Source organism: Uranotaenia lowii, chromosome 2 (assembly GCF_029784155.1).
Source record: "Uranotaenia lowii strain MFRU-FL chromosome 2, ASM2978415v1, whole genome shotgun sequence".
Classification (NCBI taxonomy): Eukaryota; Metazoa; Arthropoda; class Insecta; order Diptera; family Culicidae; genus Uranotaenia; species Uranotaenia lowii.
The window spans coordinates 284,340,604-284,361,524 of NC_073692.1; the positions used below are offsets into that span (position 1 = coordinate 284,340,604).

At 37.4% G+C, this 20,921-nt stretch overlaps 1 protein-coding gene across 1 annotated transcript in view; it reads right to left on the bottom strand.

Moving 5' to 3' along the window:
* Positions 1 to 4,888: 4,888 nt before the first annotated feature.
* The window catches only part of LOC129748034 (SET domain-containing protein SmydA-8-like), a 45,574-nt gene continuing 29,541 nt past the window's right edge, over positions 4,889 to 20,921 (bottom strand). The window contains exons 4-6 of the mRNA XM_055742497.1: positions 11,738 to 11,928; positions 10,671 to 11,416; positions 4,889 to 5,318 (exon numbers count right to left, since the gene is read on the bottom strand). Of these exons, the coding sequence (XP_055598472.1) occupies positions 5,071 to 5,318; positions 10,671 to 11,416; positions 11,738 to 11,928 (1,185 nt within the window). The 3' untranslated portion in view covers positions 4,889 to 5,070. The remainder of the gene's footprint in view (positions 5,319 to 10,670; positions 11,417 to 11,737; positions 11,929 to 20,921) is intronic.

Here is a 20,921-nt window from a genome sequence, read left to right on the forward strand (position 1 = left end):
TAGATTCGATAATTCAATAGAGATCCCGCAACACACTTTGACACTTTCTTCCTTCCATGTAAGATTCCACCAGACCGGTCTAAACTTTCATTCAACTCAAGTTTCACTTACAGCACACAAAAGAAAAAAAATGTCTCCCGTTCAACCGCCACAAAATAATCCTGGCAGGTTTCGCCATTGTGCAGCTTCGCTTAGCACTCATCGGCTGAACGGGAGACACACGTCCTGCCTTACTGAAGATCGTTCGTTAACTGACGACCGCTCCACGACGTGGCAGCTTAGCCGTCGTGTGTGTGCGAGTAGTAAGCAGCGTTGCCACATTTAAATCTGTATTTTTGAGGCAAAAAATCTTTTAAATCTGTATAAAATCTCAAAAATCTGTATTAAAATCTGTATCTAAAATTTTTATTCCGGACACCAACGCTTCCCTACGATTACCTTTTTATATGAGTAAGTAGCACACTACATTTAACTGCGCTTTTGATAATCGAGGACTGCGGACTTTCAAATATGTTTTAGTTTCATGTCATGTCATTTTGATACACGCGAATTACTTTTTGGTTTAACTTTGTTTGAATGACTGCGACTGCAAAAGTTTTCAGAAATCAAACTAAGTGCAACGGTCAATATAAGGTCATGTGGCAAAATGCATAAGTCTCTGTTATGAGCCAGTTTCTGTACTGAGTTGTATTCATAGTATATTGCGAGAAAACTGTCCACGGCCGCAAATAGAAGTCAACAATATTTGACTAGCATTGAAAGATACATTTCGTGTATAGTATATTTGGACTGTTCTTGATATATGATTCTCGAACACAGGTTTCGAAACTGATTTCAAACCCTTGCTTGTCTTGGTAAGCGCTGTTTTGTTACGGCCCCGATCTTTGATCTTGATGATTTTCCAAATTTGCGGGAGTGAAAATTAAATTTGGATTATTGAAGTGAATTGTTATCGAACAACTCAAAATCTAATAAAAGTATCGCTAAATTTTTTGATTTGCAGAAAATCTGTATGAAATCTGTATAAATTTTCAATTATCTGTAATCTGTATATACAGATTCTTGGTTGCAAAATTTCTAAAAAATCTGTATGATTACAGAAAAATCTGTATATGTGGTAACACTGGTAGTAAGGACGATGGAGGGAGATCGTTGACTCGGAAAAGGCCTATCAGCCGAGAGAGCATCGTGCTCGCAATCATCGGCTACACACGTACTGAAAGTACAAAAGCAGTGAAAACCTAGCAAATTATTTTAAAATATGCGATCAACTGAACTTAGCTATCAATAATGCATTTGAAGAGTACAATGCAAAAACCGAGCTTGAAATTAAGTCCTGCCCAAAGAACTTCTTTAATTACGTTAAAACAACACTTTAATCTGACAATTTTCCATAAATAATGCAACTTGATGAACATGTTGGTGATTACTCAGAAGAAATCTGCAATCTTTTTGCAAATTTTTTCCAAGAAATCTATACCACTTATTCGGAAGAAAATCGCGACCGTGATTATTTTGCATTTTATCCAGAATATCCTAGTTATATTGGAGTCAATTACCTTCATGAACAGGATATCTTGAAGGGTTTGAAAAAATTAGATCCCTCAAAGGGACCTGGACCAGATGGAATTCCTCCAGTATTTATAAAGAACCTTGCCAATGAACTTACATACCCTTTGTTTCAACTATTTAATATGTCACTTGAAACAGGAATTTTTCCCAAAGTATGGAAAAGTTCATTTCTGGTTCCTATTTTTAAATCTGGGCGGAAAGCTGATGTACGTAATTATCGTGGAATTGCTATTATCTCTTGCATTCCCAAGCTTTTTGAGGCAATTGTGAATGAAAAGTTTTTTCTTCAGATCAAAAACCGAATAACAGCCAAACAGCATGGATTTTTCAAAGGTCGATCAACTTCTACCAATTTACTCGAATTTGTTGATTATTCTTTAAATGCAATGGACAATGGGAATCACGTTGAGGCTTTGTATACAGACTTTAGCAAAGCTTTTGATCGTATAGATATACCGATGCTTCTTTATAAGCTGCAAAAAATTGGAGTTGTTTGGGACTTCTGAAATGGCTTGAATCATATTTAACAAATAGGCAACAAATAATTAAATTTAATGGAAAGAAGTCAAATCCCATTCAAGTCACTTCAGGTGTTCCACAAGGCTTACAATTAGGACCACTTCTTTTTATCTTGTACGTGAGCGACATTAAATTCATCCTTGAAAATCTTAAAATACTCATATACGCCGATGACATGAAGCTATATTTAGAAATAAAAAACCATGAAGATATGAATTTGTTCCAGAACGAAATAGACATTTTCTACACCTGGTGTAAGAAAAGTTTACTCGAATTAAATGTTAAAAAATGTAACTCAATATCATTTAGCCGAAAACTTTCATCTCCAAATATTGTAATTACACTAGGAAACCAGGATGTAGAAAGATGTAATAAAGTGAGAGATTTAGGAATTATCCTGGATTCCAAACTTACTTTTATTGACCACTATAACACTATTATACATAAGGCGAATAGCATGTTAGGGTTTATAAAGCGTTTCTGCTATAACTTCAAAGACCCGTATACCATCAAAACTCTATATGTTGCCTATGTGAGGTCCGTTCTGGAATATTGTAGCACTGTGAGGTCTCCTCGCCCAGGTATTCATGAAGAAAGAATAGAATCAGTACAAAAACAATTTCTGTTATATGCTCTTCGTAAGCTAGGTTGACCATCACACCGTCTTCCATCATATGAGGCTCGCTGCATGTTGATCGACATCCAAACACTAAGAAAACGGCGAGAGTATGCAATGATTTCTTTTGTAAACGATATTGTTTCGCAGAGAGTTGATACAGCAGAACTACTTTCCAAATTAAATTTTTACGCGCCAACAAGACGACTTCGAAACCGTAATATATTTGCTCTCAATCACCATCGCACAGAATACGCAAAAACTGGACCAATCAACAGCATGATGAACTATTATAATCAACACTGTGAAGCCATTGACTTTACAACATCTCGGCATAAACTCAAAGAGTATTTTAAGTCATTGACATAATTGACTCACAAACATAATTATTTTTATATTTTTGTATAGTTTTAAGCAAAACCAAAATGTATGTGTCTACTAATGATTGACGAAATAAATAAATAAATAAATAAACTCCACAAAACATGACGAGTTGGAAGTTCTGAAGTGCCATCTAGTTGAGTCCTGGGATAAAATACCACAAAAACCACCTGCGGACTTTTTAGAATATGTGCTTTGAGATTCTGCAGCGAGTGAATGATGAGAGATGAAAAGTTTTTCAAATTAAAATTACCCTTCCGCTCATTTTTAACATCTTTCTCCTTATTCTAATCTTCTATTCGTCTATATTCTTTCAATTTTAAAATACTCTTTCTCAAAGAATATTAAATTTCACCGATAAAGCCGATAAAACAATTTTCATAAAATAAATTTACGGCGATTAACTCTTCATTCCAAAAAAGAAAAGTTTTTGTTTTGATCAAATTATTTGTTAGTTCTAATATAGCACTTCAATTGCCGGACCCTGTATGTAGATAAGATATGGAAACAACTATCTCAAAATAAATTGAGCTCCAAAAGTTTTATCCAGAGCTTTTCATGTAATGAATTGAATTTCTAAATAACAGGAAATTAAAAAAAAAAAAAAACGATTGTAAGCTGTGATGAAATTTATTTTTTGCCGTTGTAGCAATAGATTAGCGAATAGCAAAAGGCAGTAGAACGAGCGGCCGTATATCGAGGGTGTAGTCCAGAATTCTAAAGCATTTTAAAACTTTATATTCATGTCTTCAGCAAACTTGTTGATCTCGAAAAAATACACAAACAGTAGAACAAACAAAGTCATTTGAACTTCATATTATAACTTATGAATTTTTGGCTATTTTGTGTCTCTGAGACCTAGAATGAATTTTTTTCAAAATGATGAATTCTTCATTTTAACAGTGATTATTTTTATTCAGTTCCAATGGGTTGACGATCTAGAAACTTAGCTATTTATTTAGAAAAAAAAAATTAATTTTAGAAAAAACAGAATTATCAGTTTTGAATGACCTCGAATAAGTTGCACAGTGTTTCTTAAAAGGATTTTTCTTGGAGAAAATAATGTTGAGGTATATTTTTACTTTGACAACGAAAATATCACCTGTAGTAAGTGACTATTTTTTACTAATTATGAAAAAATTAAATATTAAAGTTTTATGAAAAACTAAATATGCCTTCCAAAAAGCCAACGATTATTTACAAATCCTGACGTGTCCATCAAAAAGATCTAAAGACGAGTAAACGTTGCGGAACTGATACATGTCGCTTGAATCCTTAAAGCATCCAAATTGGAATATGGTTTCCGGGGACATATTGCTTGTGGTGAACGTCTTCCGATTTGAATGAAGCTAGCGTTTGAAGTGAAAAGCGGAAGTTCCAAGTAAAAATAAAAAATCAATCATAAAAAGCGTCGCGTAACATGCCTCCTTTTAAGGTAAAAAAAGTATAAAATACAGTTTGTCACGTTCACTTGCTCGAAAAGTTCTACCGATTCTGATGTCATACTGGGTTTGTCACTTCGTTTGCTTTCACAGACAAACGTTGGAGTCTAGTATTTTTTGCGGACTCCAACATCACGAATGTTGGCGGAATACTTATTTTTGGATCGTGCTTGCTTTCAATGTTTTAAAGCTTTTAACTTAGACTACGGTGGTGTTTGCCAAATCACCAACAACAAATGTGGAGTGAGTCGTATTGAAGAAAGGGTAAGGTAAGGGCTAATAATATTAGCCATATTAACCTATTAGTGTCAAACGTCGCGTGAATCTACAAAATTACTTAAAATTATAAAAACACAAATTTTCAGCAAACATTTTATGAGTATTTTATTTGAAAATCGTTTCAGGTGATAACTTTTACAAAAGCAGTTCGTACATTGCATAGCATACAAATGTTGCTCTTAACTATCAGCTACAACTATCGACACAAATATGTCTTTTGGGAAAAACAAAATTATCAAAAATATTCCACACAGCTATGACCTAACCCTCCTTCAAACCCAACAGAACATTTATCGAATCCACATTGATACGGGCCTGTTCACAGATCTTACTTTCCGGAAGTTCACTCGGCTCATGGGACAACATCCGGACACACTCTTTGGCATTGAACAGCGAGTCCTCCATGGCACTGCGAACGGCTGGATTCTTAGATTCCACTCCTCGACGGCCAAACTCGGCCAAGGCAGCATGCAGCTCAAATCTGGTGGCACCAATAACTCGGGCTTCAGCTGGAATAAGAATTTAACAAGTGAGTTTTAATTTCAATTCGTTTTTCAATAATCTTGTTAAGTGTACAACTTTGTTATGGGAGTGACAGCAAAAATAGTAATATCAAATTTCAAACACAGACCAAATATAATATGTTGTTTGCTTGTTATATATTTATGTTATTTTATTGATTTACTCGTTGATTGAAATGTCGATTGAATATATTCTGTTCATTGAATCATTGATTACGATTTTTGACCTTAAAAATTTCGCTAATAGGAGACCACCAAAATTCGAGAAGATCGAATAAATGAAAAAATTGACCAAAATGACAAAAATGACAAAAATGACAAAAATGACAAAAATGACAAAAATGACAAAAATGACAAAAATGACAAAAATGACAAAAATGACAAAAATGACAAAAATGACAAAAATGACAAAAATGACAAAAATGACAAAAATGACAAAAATGACAAAAATGACAAAAATGACAAAAATGACAAAAATGACAAAAATGACAAAAATGACAAAAATGACAAAAATGACAAAAATGACAAAAATGACAAAAATGACAAAAATGACAAAAATGACAAAAATGACAAACATGACAAAAATGACAAAAGTGATAAAAATGACAAAAGTGATAAACGTGATAAAAAAGACAAAAGTGACAAAAATGAGAAAATTTAAAAAATACAATAACATAACTAACCAAAGTTACAAACATGACAAAAATTGCAAGAATTATAAAATTCATTTAAATTAAATTAACAAAAAATACACAAAAAGACATATCAAACATTTATTTTTGTGATATTTGTAATTTTTTAAATTTCTGACATTTTTAATTTTTATAACATTTGATAGTCCATCGAAATCTATGTTTTGCCTAAATTTTGTGTTTAAAAAAAAAGTACCAGACCCCGACTTTCTTTGTACTTCCTTGTCATTCCAATTTCCCTTATTTTCTTTTATTTTTTGTAAGTTGTTTTATCAGGAAAAAAACTCTTTGGGGCACCACCAAGCCGAGTCCGATTGAGCTTATTTTTAAGCAGATAAGTTTTTTGGGCCAAATAACAGAATTTTCTTGGTTCATTTTTGAAATACTATGATGGAATTATCTCATACATTTCAATACATACATACAAACATGTATACTATGAGTGAATTAGAAATGAGGCAATTAGAGCCGAAGGGGTATAAGTGACAAAATGGTCGATTTTGAGTTAATGATGCCAAACGATTTTTCATATTTCAAACTATATTTGGTGATTTTTTCAGGTTTTTTGAATTTTATTTATATGCTTTTACGTTTGAGAGCAAAATACAAATTTTCTACAAATATATGGCAAATGGCCCAACACAAAAACTTTAAAGCGTGTTTTCTCGAAATAAACTTTCATGCACTTATACCCCTTTGGCTCCAAGGGCCTCAAATAGAATGGACCCGAATTTTAATAAAGTTGATCCAAAGCCTGCAATAAGGTCCATGAAAATTTGAAGCTTTGAAGCGTTTTTGTTTTGCAATTTTGACCTTTTTCAACTTATTTTTTATAATCTTAAATAATTTGAGTCACTCCATTGTGAAGATATGTTCGCTAGAACATCCACATATCAAAAATCAAAATAAATAATTAACAAAATTATTTTTTTTCTATCAGCACCCAGCAAGATGAAAGAGAATATATAACAGACTTGTTATGTCTTTTTGTCATGCATCGACTAGGAAACTTTTGGGGTCCAGTATTGATTATTAAAATTTTGAAATATGTCCCCCTCATGGAAAAGATGGCCTTTATAAAAATTTTGGTAAACATGGAATAAAAATCTGTTAATTTATAAACATTTTAGTTGAATTCAGTATGTAAATGTTCTTCAAGGAGAGAAGAGAGTTCCCAACAAACATTTGGGCTGATTCAAAACGACAGGTCAATGAACGAGAGCTGAGTTAAAGCCTAATTGCTGTTTCAGCTTAATGACTGAACAAAAGCGAACTGGAATGCTGTTTAGCGTTTATAGAAATTAGAAATAAGAAACAGTTGAAGAGTTATACCTATTCCTTATATTTTCATCATGTTATTTTCTTCATATTCGAAAATATTCAATACATATCTTATAATTTTTTGTTAGGAATCCGAAACTGTCTCCGGAGTCAACCTGTAGAAACATATCGTAGATAATGTTTTGTATATGCCCGAGTGCATAAAAAGAGCTAAAGAAAAACTGAAATAATGTTCACCCTTTAAAACCAGTTTGAATCAATTGACGTTCGGATTTCGCAATGTTAGAAAGTATTCTTGACACGTAATTCTAAGCTGTACTTTTTTAAGTGGCTAAGCAGTTTTGGCCATAAACTAGATTCATCTGAACCAAACAAACCAGCAGTTTATAGAGATACTTTAGTAGTACGGGGAAGTATTTTCTACTAGTCTTTGTTCTGACTCAAGGAAATGCATTTGGAATTAAACGTAAATTCGGAAGAGAAACGTAGATCGATCGCAGCTCGCCGAGCTAACATTTTTATTCTGAAATAGTTATTGGAGTCAGGATATCGGTGGGGCTTTTTCTGTGAGTCACCTTGACGTGACTTGTGATATTTTACACCGATATCCATAATATCCGATGACTCCAATAGCCATTCAGAAAATTAAAAAAAAGTAGCTTGGGTAAGCTACGATTGATCTTCGGTGTTGTTCCGAATTTCCGTTTTATTCCGAAAGCATTTCCTTGAGTCAGGACATAAAAATGAAATTTTGCGTGTCACGACACCTGACTCGAAAAAAATGCCCTGAAGTGTTTGATGACTAAAATTTCAATAAAGGGTCATCCAAAATCCAAGAAAAAAATAATATTTTCTGCTGAAGGTTTGATTTGCACACGAGTTACAAATGAAGCACATTTCGATGTTTAAAAAAAAATTCAGGAAACATGGCCATTTGCAGTCTTCCGAAGACAAATTTTTAATTCGAATTGTATCCTCAAAGAGCTATAGAAATTAATTTATTTTTTATTAAAGTCGAATTGAAATTACAAAGGAGAACGAGCAATTTGATTTTCTGGTGCTAATGGCTGTGTAATATGCGGTTCGAAAAAAACTCAAATCCTGGGGTCATAAAGCTTCGTTTTTGTTAAAAACTCATCCATATTTTTTGCAGAATTTCCAAGTAACGTTTACATAAGTAAAATTATACTGTTATGGTTGTCTGGAAGAACTGAATATTTTGTTCTGAAAAATCAACATCATTTTTTTTCTTCTCTGGAACCGATCCTGCTTGTGGGTTTTGTGCCAATTTAAAAAAAAATGTTAAGGAACTTTCCGCTAAACAACTTTGTCGAAAATCTTAACTTTGTATCTTATCAAGCAAAAAAAGTTATAAGCTGTTGAATCTGACATTGATAAACCATCAATTCTGCTGACATCACTGCTAATGCCTAGCGAAGTATAAGTAGTCGTACTATACCTTGATAGGCACCAGCAGTGATGTCAGAAGAATTGATGGGTTTTCAATGCCAAGAGACATACCCGTATTCATACATCCATTGCCTAATAAAGTCTGCTTCATTTAATATTGGAACACAAACAATTGCGTGTAGTTCAGTCATTTATTAACGAATTCATAATTTGTTTTTCATACAAATGTAGCATTTTCATTACTCTTTCATAAAAAAAAAATTAAAAAAATTATTCATTGCTGTTTCGAAGAAATTCTCGTACTTTTCCCGTAATACGGCACATTAGGCGGCGCACACCCTTTTCGTCCACCGTTTTGGCGATTTGATTCCACCAGTTCTTCATTTGAGTCATGTTCCTAACAAGTTTTCCCATTGCCTTAAGCCTCCGCTTCGTGATTGCCCAGTATTTCTCTATCGGCCGGAACTGGGGGCAGTTTGGGGGGTTGAGGTCCTTCGGTATTACGCTGACCCCGTTCGTTGCGTACCATTCCATAACCGTTTTGCTGTAACGGCAGCTTGCGAGGTCCGGCCAAAACATTACTGGACGGTCGTGGGCACGAATGAACGGCAGAATTCGTTTCTGTAGGCACTCTTTTTTTGTAGACTTCTGATGTCATTGTCTTGTCAGTGAGAAAGACTTTGGTTTTCTGTCCACAACTGCATATCCCCTGCCAAATCATGTACTTGCGGGCGAATTTATCCGCAAACACGAACTTATATTTTGCAGGTACATCCCCCCGAGCCGTCGCCAAATAAAATTTTTGACCTGGGATTTGCCCAAAGTCCGCCTTCACGTAGGTCTCATCGTCCATCAGAATACATCCGTCGAACTTGGTCAGCACTTGGTCGTACAGCTTTCGAGCACGGATTCTGGCCACATTGTTCTGCTTCAGCGTCCGATTTGGCTGTTTGCTGGCTCGGAATGACCTTATTTCTTCCCGGAGACGAATTCGTCGCACCGTACTGTGAGCGGCCTGGAACTTGTTGGCCAAATCGCGGTCTGAAAGATTGGGATTCCTCTTGACGGCCTTGATGATTTTCCCACGCAGTTTCCGGTCGACAGTTCCACTCCGACGCTTCGAATGCGGCTTCCGAGCCGTCGTCAATGTTTCCTTGTACTGCTTGATAACACGCCATACGGTATTTCTGGGCATTTTAAGCTGTTTAGCTAGCTTCGATGCCGACAACAATGGATTTTCAAGAAAACTTTGCACAATTTGATCTCTCCGTTCGGCTTCCACGGCGGTTGTTTACAAAATGCTATCGTTTGGTGTTATGACATAAATACATGGTGAAAGGTAATGAATTTCCCGACACGTGGGTGAAAAAAGTTTCCAAATCCGTCCACTAGGAGCGCCACAATGAGCAAAAGAATTTGTTCCAATATTAAATGGAGCAGACTTTAAGATACGAAGTTACGATCTTCGACAAAGTTTTTCAATAGAAAATATCTATTAATTAATTTATAAATTGGCACAAAACACAGACTTGGTTTAAGAGAAGAATAAAAAATGATGTTGATTTTTCAGAGCAAAGTTTTCAATTTCCCCATACAAACATAAAAGTTCAAATTTACTCATGTAAACGTTACTTAAAAATTCTGCAAAAAATCATGTATCAGTTTTGAATAAACACGAAGGTGTTAAGATCCCAGGGTTTGAGAAATTCAAAAATGACCCCAAATCGACTCTGTCTAGCGGTATTACTACAAGTGAACAAACAGTTATTGGTACTGTTTTGTATCCACTTTATGTCAGGAAAAAATAAATTTTATTCAATTTCATGAAAGAAGCTAAGGATTGGCCTTTTTACGGATTGAATTTGAATTTTTATGAGTGTTTTGCAATGCAAATAGTGGTTGAGTTAGTATTCTATTTGAAAAAACCTAGTCAAATTTCAGCGTAATTAATTATTACCTGGGCATATTTTCTCGAACAGACCAATCAAATCCTGGCAATATTTAATTTTGGTCATTAGCTTCTCGTCGGAAATTTTCTGGATCGCTTCCGGTGGTGGACCGCCGCCGATAATTTGCGAAAAGGACAACTTTACGTCCACGATGAAGTGGTGATTCGGTGCGAGCCACCTTGAGTAGTGGGCAATATACTTGCTGCAGTGTTCCTCGTTCGATTTTTGCATCGCTTTCTGATCCACTCGGGCCCTGTCCATTATATTGGAAATTTCCTTCACATCCACCAAACTACGGCATTTGTTGCATATCCAACTACCGAACCAGTTGCTGGCATTTTCCGGAAGCAACAGCCCGTTGCAGTCCGAGTCCTTCTTGAACCCGGAACACTTCAGGGCGCTGAAGTAGGTGCCAAATTCCGTCGGATCCAAACACCGGGCACAGGAGCATCGGAACAGCTTGGTCTGCTGCAGGTGTTCCATTCGACTGGGCGTGCCCCAAAGGACGTCCGTGTAGCAGATGCTCAGCCGTTCACCCTTTTTGATGGCACTCGGAGCCCAGAAGACAATCTCTTTTTTGCTGGTGAAACTCTTGGACAGATTCGGCCGGCAGGAGTGTTCAATCATCGAGGCATTATTGTAGACAGCCACCGATGGCGGTTCCGTTAGAGGAATCTCATGGCCATTCACTTGCAGTATACCAACCACCTTCAATATTTCATCTTCAGTCCATTTGTTTTCGCACTTGAAGAATCTGTAGGCCGAGATGAGCAAACGTGGTCGGTAGGTGAGATTCGAACGTTCGAAGGACCCCACAATCGAAGGTAGTAAATTCACGGCATGTCATCCGAGCATAATTTGCGTTGTCAACACCAGGAAGGCCCCACGTGCGTTCAGTGTCGTCGAGTGGACGATTCAAATCGGGCGTGTAAGAAGATAAAGCTAATTAATTAGTTATTACAGTCACGTCTAACGGATTTCCTCCCCATTTATTGAACAAAAAAAATCCTAACTCCTCCTCATAGTTAAACTTAAATGGCTTAAAATCACAGTAAAATGTCAGAAAAATACTAACCTAGGGATAAAACTGGCCACAAAAGTTCGATCGTTACGCCACTGTTCCGTTCCACGGCGCTGTTCATCATGGGACTCAAGTTTACTTAGCGCTTGCCATTTGGTCGGTTCGTACTGAGCCATCAGCAGGCACCGCAAGGCGGTCACGCACTGATAACCCGGATGTGGAACGTAGAAATGCTGCAGCGACATCTGAAATTACAGAGACCGATACCCAAATGGGTGGTAGAATTACTGTTATTGCATTTATCAATGACCCATGCGAAGTTAATTTACTTCCGAACAATCAATTTAGCGCCCTCGGCAGCCAAACGACTAGAGATTAGGTTTAGATTTGAAGCTTGGTGGTACAAAATCTCATTAGACTGTTCTTTATTTATATTGGCTTATTTAAGAAGGGTGTTAGAACAAAAATCCGGTCTTCGCATACCCTATAACAAAACAGCATCATCAATTGAAGGGTAGACTTTTCTATCTCTTCTTTAATCAATCTGCCCAGATCTGTTAGCTAGCGCAGCATCCCATACGACACATTGTAGAAGTCAGAACCCAATAAACTGTTGATCAGTACACACTCGTTCCGTTTGATCCTTTTGTTCTGTGTCTGATCGTTCGCTAAAAATAAATTTCTGTCCATCCGAACCGTCGCGTTTTTTATTCGTCCAATAAAAGTTTGTCCAGTTAATTGAGTGTAAATCAATTGTCCCCGAAAATCCCCGATCATCCAATTCCGGTAAAAACATTGGTCCTTCGATAGCCGGATGTCGGGACTTTTTAGCCGCCGCGGAATACAGTGACCTGTGTCGTGTGTCGTGCTTTGTGGGTTGGGACAAAAGCTGGACAAGCGGTGTCAGTTCGTTGACCTGTGAGCACGCTGCTAAGCGTGCAGATTTGTGCACAAAACGTACAACGTTATCCTGTGTGGACGGGTGGCGCGAACAAATTGTTTGGACGCTTTCAAAAGTGCGCCGATTGAGTGGGTTAAAATAATTCGTTCTCCCGTGGTTGCCGTGGTTTGCGGATAATTTCCATTTACTTGTGTGAGCCAAAATCGGCAAAAGTGAAACATTTTGCGCTGTTGTTGCTGGTGGGTCTTAAGTTGCCGTTTGCTGTGCCGTACCGGTGTGGAATCACCGGAGTTGCTGTTATCCATTCTATTGCTGCTCTATGCCGTGCTGTTTTCTTGCTGTTCGTTGATCAACTGTTCCCGTGGATCATCTTCGACTACAGGATTACAGGGAAGTACAAATTAGCTTTGATTAACGGTCTGTGGTGATTGATCGCATGTAAATCCCACACATCTGGCTGTAGAATAAGGTTTTTTACCTTCCCGGTTGAGTTGTTGGTCGAGATAATTTTGAAAATTGAACGCTGGTTTGGATAATATTCTGGATCAAGTGGTTGAGTTTTGGCTGATTTTGGATAACACGGCCTGTTACGAATTTTGCGCTGATTTTGGTGGCACATCAGCTAATCAAGAAAAATTACTGTCAAGTCGGTTGCTCGAGACGTTGAGTGGAAACGGTCGGAACTAACAGTGAAACAGTCAAAGTGAAACTAGTGAGTGAAAAGATCCCCCTTGTTTGTGAAAATGCCTGGTGATATACGTGAACTAGTTAAGCAAGAACGCAATCTGCGTGTAACAGTTGACTCGGTGCGTCAGTTTGTGTTGAGTGAAAGTGATAACGCAGAGCTGGCAAGTGTTCGTTTAGAACTGTTAGAATATGCATACAAACAGTTCAAAATAGTGCGTACGGAAATAGAACTTATTACTGACCACCTGAGTGATACCACAGATGAGCTGAGTGATAATGTGGCATTGGAACAAGCAAGGGAGGAAGAAAATATCAGAATTTTGATCCAGTTTGAAGACGATTACTGTGAGCTGAAAAGCAAACTTCTACGCCTGTTGTCATCAATTCGTGGATCCATCAACGAAACTTCAGCTTCCAGTGCATCTGCCTTTCCTGGTGCTTCCTCAACTTTGGCAAGGGTGAAACTACCGGAAATCAAGCTGCCACTCTTCAGTGGAAAAACCAAGGAGTGGGTAACGTTCCGAGACTCTTTTAAAAGTCTCATCCACTCAAGCAATCAACTTTCCAACACAGATAAATTTTGCTATTTACGTTCGGCCGTGACAGATGAAGCTTTACAAGCAATTGCGTCAGTAGACATAACAGCAGCAAACTATGAGGTGGCTTGGTCGACATTAGAAAGGCGCTACGAAAATAGGAAACTCCTGGTGAAATCGTACTTAGACTCACTGTTCTCCATCGATTCCCTGAGGCATGAGAGCTATGAAGTGCTGAACAAGTTTATAAGCGATTTTGAGCGAAACCTCCAGATGCTACAAAAAGTGGGAGAGAAACCTGACCAGTGGAGCACCCTCCTGGTTCACATGGTGTGTTCCCGCTTGGATCAACACACCCTGCGCCAGTGGGAAACACACCATAGTTCAAAGGAAGTTCCGTTATTTGATGACCTGATGCTCTTCCTACGCAAGCATTGCTCAGTGCTTGAATCCATTTCACATCGGAAACCAGAGGAGCCAGATAACTGTGATGAGCCGATCACAGTTGGGGTTAGAAAGCCAGCAGTTCCGTCCATTGTTAAGTGTCCATTTTGTAGTGATATTTTTCATCGAGCCTTTTATTGTACAAAATTCCTGAAGCTGTCAGTGGACGAAAGAAGTGAAGCTGTGAAAAGGGCAAAGTTATGTTTTAATTGTTTGTCCTCACGTCATCTTGTTCGTTCCTGTTCGAAAGGATTCTGCCACCATTGTGGCATGCGTCATCACTCACTGCTACATCCGAAATCCTCCGTCTCGCAGCAACCAAACCGACCCTCTTCGCCAAAATTTCAGCCTCAACCACAATTCTCTCCTACACTCCAAGACTCACCTGAATCCAACCAGCTAAGGACGACCCATCCTCCCAACACTCAACCCTCAACCTCGTATCCTGTAACATACTCGCAGCCAATTCTCACCACAGATCCAAAGCATCCCATTGTACTTCCCTCTCCACCACCAAACCACACAAAACAAGTCCTGTTGCCTACCGCTGTTGTTAGTGTTCAGGACTCATATGGGAACACCCGTATTGCCAGAGCATTGCTCGACTCATGCTCTCAGTTCTGCTTCATGGCTTCTCGTTTCAGCCAACAACTTAGGCTACGCAGTGTAGCAGAGAATCTTACCGTACAGGGCATCGGGAGATCGCAAGCTGTATCAAACACGATGGTGGAAGCATCCGTTGGTTCAAATGCCTCAAATATTTCCCCCATTTCGATGAAATTCTTTATCCTACCTGAGTTGACAGCACCACTTCCGGCTACACGAGTTTCTTATGAAACCCGGCAGCTACCGCGAAGCATTCAACTCGCCGATCCTCAATTCTGGGAACCAGGAACAATCGATCTCATCATCGGTGCAGAACATTTCTTCAATCTGCTATTAGATGGAAAATTTAAGCTGATGTATGACGGTCCGTATCTGCAAAATTCCGTGTTTGGGTGGATAGTCGCAGGCACCCTCCCGGACAAATCGACAATTGAGAATGGGGAAATATACTTAAAGAAGATGGCGATCAGCAAGCCAGATGGTTGTTTTGAGTTGAAGAAATTCAACACAAATTCATCCGGAATTCTGGCACAATCATCGCAACGCAATCCGTGTTGGCGGCCGACCAGCGTGCATACTAACATAAGAGGCTTTAAAGAGTTTGAACCAATCCTGTGATACCGATCCCGTACTTCAATTCCTGTTTTAAGTCAGTTGTCATGCTGTCCACCGAATCCAGTCCGTCCATTCCAGTTGTTCCAGTAGAACACCTCAGCGATCTAGTCATCCAGTCCAGTTCAACCCTGTTGTCCAGTCCAGTTTAAATCGATACCCCGTCTGTTCAATCACCAACACTACAAGCGATGTTATCCTGTCGTTTGTACATCGGAGACAGCATCCTTCCAGTCATTGCAGTTGCAAACGTGCAACCAGACGCAGCCAGTCTGAGCAGGATTCCAGCCCTAAAGCCTAGGGGGGTGACGCGGTTGCGATCGGACGGGTCGGACCTGTCACCCCATCACCACCCAACGTTAAGTACCCTGTTCATTCTTCCAATTGGTTAGGAACTTACTCGTTCTTCCTCACAGGGTCAACGTGGCGCTGGAAGTCCTGGGCTACGTCTTCAACATATTCGTCCTCGTTGTAGTCATCGTCTCCAGTCTCCGTGAACCTAATCATCGTCATCTTAGTGGTGTCATGTTTATCGTGAATATTAGAAACTAGCATTCAGTGAGAGAAGAAGTATAAGTGCGTATGGGATTTGTTTTGAATCAAAGCATAGGAATCTATTGAAAAAGATAATATTTCAAGGCGGCCGGTATGTTAGAACAAAAATCCGGTCTTCGCATACCCTATAACAAAACAGCATCATCAATTGAAGGGTAGACTTTTCTATCTCTTCTTTAATCAATCTGCCCAGATCTGTTAGCTAGCGCAGCATCCCATACGACACATTGTAGAAGTCAGAACCCAATAAACTGTTGATCAGTACACACTCGTTCCGTTTGATCCTTTTGTTCTGTGTCTGATCGTTCGCTAAAAATAAATTTCTGTCCATCCGAACCGTCGCGTTTTTTATTCGTCCAATAAAAGTTTGTCCAGTTAATTGAGTGTAAATCAATTGTCCCCGAAAATCCCCGATCATCCAATTCCGGTAAAAACAAAGGGTAAGCAAACATTTTCAAAGTAGACTATTTTAATTCAGTGTTTTGCAAACAAAACAGAAATAAAATCTGAATAATATTCTGCAAACATGAATATCAAATGTGATTTTTTTTAAGTTTAAGTTCGTTTAAAAATAAGGTTAAATAGGGTTTAATACCAAACAACATTTTTTTTTATTTAGCTTATTCTAGAAACAGTTCAACTTAAAAGAAACATACTCAATTTTTCAAAAACTTCATTACCACAAAAACAAAGTCGAGTCGAAATTTCTCAAAATCTTCAATCACAAAAAAAACCAAAGGACAAAAGAGAAAAATGTTTCAAGTATCTATTTTTGTTATGGATAAAGTTTAAATTTTGAAAATTTATACAAAATAGTTAATTACAAATATAAGGATTGATTTTTTCGTAAGGAAAAACTGGACAAAACGTACTAGTAAAGGATGAACGCTATTTACAACACTATTAATCAATTTAAACCCAAATTGAACGTTTACGACAGTTTAGGGTCTGATTTACGTCTTTTTAAAAAGAAAAATAATAAAAACGGTAGATACTCTAGATTTCGACAGGAGCTAGTTTTCGACAATTTTTTAATGAAAAGCTATCTTTCCATTTGGTGGCTCTAGCTTTCTCTGTTCATATTTTTCTATTTACGTTGAATATAAAAATTCTTCTAAAGAAGTTGTTTATTTACTACTTAATGAATAATTTAAAAGTGACATTATAAATCACCTGTGAAATTCAATGCCATCGACCAAATAAGAATAATTTTGAAAAAACTCCCCTTTTTACTCGAATAAAACCATCATAAATGGAATCAATGGATGGATAAAGTTCTGAAATCAATCTTTTCGGTAATTTATTTCATATTTTTGTTTACATTTTATGAATTTTCAATTATTTTTGAGCTGTCGAAAACAAGCGCTGAAAATTTATCAAATAATCTTTTTTTCGACACCCATCTTTCTGGGTGTGTTTCTACTAGGGTTACCATATCTTTCAATGCCCAAAAGATTATATTGAAATAATTTCTTTATTTAGGAGCAACCGGAGAAACCAGGAAATTTAAAGCTATAAAAGTAACAATAAGTTGCTAGTTGCTAGTAGACTTACTTGGCAGTTTAATAAAAAAAAATACTTAAACAAATTGACAGTTATCGTTTGTAGTTTTTGTTAATTTTCTTGCAGATTTTTAGTGAAAAGTCAAAGGATCGTTGGATTATTCGATGAGATAGAGATCGGAACATCGCAAACATGAGAAAATGTTATATTTCAAATAGAGTTTAAATTGCTGTTGTGCTCTTTGCCAACTGTTTGGGCGCAAATTACATATTCAAAGGCGCTGATTGCCTGCACAGTTCATTTAGAGGCCTGAGAGAAGCTTTTCTCAACGGCGGTTTTAAAACTGTCGAAGTTGTTATATTTTACTTATAGAAAAGTACTGCTGATGAAATAGAATACTTATTTTTAACGAAAAGTTTAGATTTTAATCTATTTGTGATGCTTTCCATTTTTATTCATCGTTTGGAAAACTCGACAAAATAGAGAAACCTAAAGTACTGTGCCATGAATGCATAAAGTGTTGCATTTCTTTCGGACTTCTAGTACATATAACGGGTGATACGGTCAAAATTTGGTCAATATCAACTTGACGTATTTCTTTCAATTTTGCATTTATAAAACCTGAACACCCCTCATTTTGTAGGTGTGTGTGTTGAATGTTGCTCCTATTTTGATTTTGGAATTCACTCTTTAGTTGTCAAAATGCCGTCCAAGGAAGAAGAGCAGCGTATCAAAATTTTGCTCACGCATCGCGAAAATCCGAGCTACTCGCACGCAAAGCTGGCAAAATCGCTAAAAGTTGCCAAATCAACCGTTACAAATGTAATTAAAGTGTTTGGGAACGTTTGTCGACAGCCACGAAGTCTGGATCGGGGGGAAATCGAAAACCGGAAGCCGCTGAGACGACAAAGAGAGTTGCCGGTAGTTTCAAGCGAAACCCGAACCTCTTTCTCCGAGATGCCGCAAATAAGCTGGGTGTATCGTCTACAACCGTGCATCGAGCTAAAAAACGAACCGGACTATCGACTTACAAGAAGGTAGTGACTCCAAATCGCGATGATAAACAAAATACGACGGCCAAAGCGCGATCCCGGAGGCTGTACACGACGATGCTGACGAAGTTGGACTGCGTGGTAATGGACGACGAAACCTACGTCAAAGCCGACTACAAGCAGCTTCCGGGACAGGAGTTTTATACGGCAAAAGGAATGGGAAAGGTAGCAGATATTTTCAAGCACATGAAACTACCAAAGTTCGCGAAGAAATATCTGGTTTGGCAAGCCATCTGTACCTGTGGCTTGAAAAGCAGCATTTTCATAGCTTCCGGGACTGTGAACCAAGAAATTTACGTGAAAGAGTGTTTGAATAAACATCTGCTGCCTTTCCTGAAGAAACACGGTTGTTCCGTACTGTTTTGGCCGGATTTGGCATCTTGCCATTACGGATAAAAGGCCATGAAGTGGTACGCCGCCAACAACGTGCAGGTGGCTCCTAAGGACAAGAACCCTCCCAACACGCCAGAGCTCCGCCCAATTGAGAAATACTGGGCTATTGTCAAGCAGAACATAAAGCAGGCCAAAAAAAACTGCTAAGGACGAGCAGCATTTCAAGGCAAACTGGCTTTCTGTGGTGAAGAAGGTGGACAAGGTGGCTGTACAAAATCTGATGGCAGGGGTTAAGCGTAAGGCCCGGCAATTCGGATTTGGAAAAGCGGAAGCCTAACTGAATATTTTTCCTGAATTTTATACTAATGAAACTTGAAAAAGACATTAAATTTGATTTTTTCACCGATTCACCGATTTACACGCGTTTTCCCTTGACCAAATTTTGACCGTATCACCCTTTAGAGAGATATTTTTGCTCATTTTACGATGTTTTGGAAGCTGAACTAAAAGGCCACTGAAAGCTGAATAGACGATCATTAAGACTTGTTTTGGAACTTGAAACTATCAATAAAAACTTAAATTTTGAGCTGCATAGAACGTACTTCATATCAATGATGGGCCTGAGTTTGTGTACCTGATTTATGGGACTTTTGGTTGCTTGGGCTATCCTGTTTGTAAGTGTTTAGAATTCTAAGAATTTAAACTAGAATAATATACTGTCATTCTTCACCCAATGTGATAATGAGCTTCAATGCTTCAAAATCCCTACGTGGACAGGCTTTATACCATATTTCATGTGTTGATTATTTTTCATATCCTTTTATGGGTTTCGGGTTACACAGGTATATGTGCATTAGGGTGTCCCAAAATTGCATAACTTCTGGGAATCTGGGGGCTCACCCTCCAAATGGTAGATTATGATGTGCAGAACAAACTTTTGTATGGGGCAGACTAAAAAAAATCATGTTTAGAGGTTCCGCAAGCGCGATCTTTAAAAAAACTCCACTTTCAAAAGATTTGATTTTAAATAAATTCTGGGTCCAAAAATTTTCATAAAATTTATATATTTTATACTTTTTTAATTTTGTTTGAGTTAAAAACTACACGTAAAAAATACAAAATGAACGAAATTTGTATCAAAATGAAAAACTAGCAAGCTATTTTCAAGAAAAAAAAATTTTTTGGTCCAAAAATTTTGAATTCAACTGACCAAAATGTGTACCAAGCGTGAAATATTTTTGATACCAATGCCATCAAAAGATGCGGATTTTTTTGCACTTAAACTTTGCTGAACAAAACATGTGGTTTGTATCAACGTGTGAACAGCTATTCACGATTTAATGCTTAACAAAAATCACAATTTAGGTTATTTTTTATTTAATTTATCAATTTTGTCTTAATAAACACTTACTTTAAAACCAAAATACTTGCAAAAAAAGACTTTGATGGTTTAAAGGAGTCATCAGAAGGCCATATTCCGAATTTGAGCAGAATCGGACAACAGGAAGGGGTTGCACTGAATCTCAAGTGTGAAAGGGATTCTGAGACATAGTGTTCTAAAGAAGCATAAAAAACTGGTTTTTCATCATACATTTTTGTCTTTACCAATCGATTGCTTGATTATGTAAGTTTTATTAAAATTTAAATTAAGACTAACATTTCACCTGAAGACTGCAACTCGATTGGACTTAAAACAAAAAAGTTATGGCTGTTCCAAGATTGTATTTTTGTGGCAAATTGTCGTTTAACACACAATGAGTACTTTTTACTCATTGCGTTTTACAGGACAATTTGTAACCAAAATACAATCTTTGAACAGCCATAACTTTTTTGTTTTAAGTCCGATCGAGTTGCAGTCTTCAGGTGAAATATTAGTCTTAATTTAAATTTTAATAAAACTTACATAATCAAGCAATCGATTGGTAAAGACAAAAATGTATGATGAAAAACCAGTTTTTCATGCTTCTTTAGAACACTATGTCTCAGAATCCCTTTCACACTTGAGATTC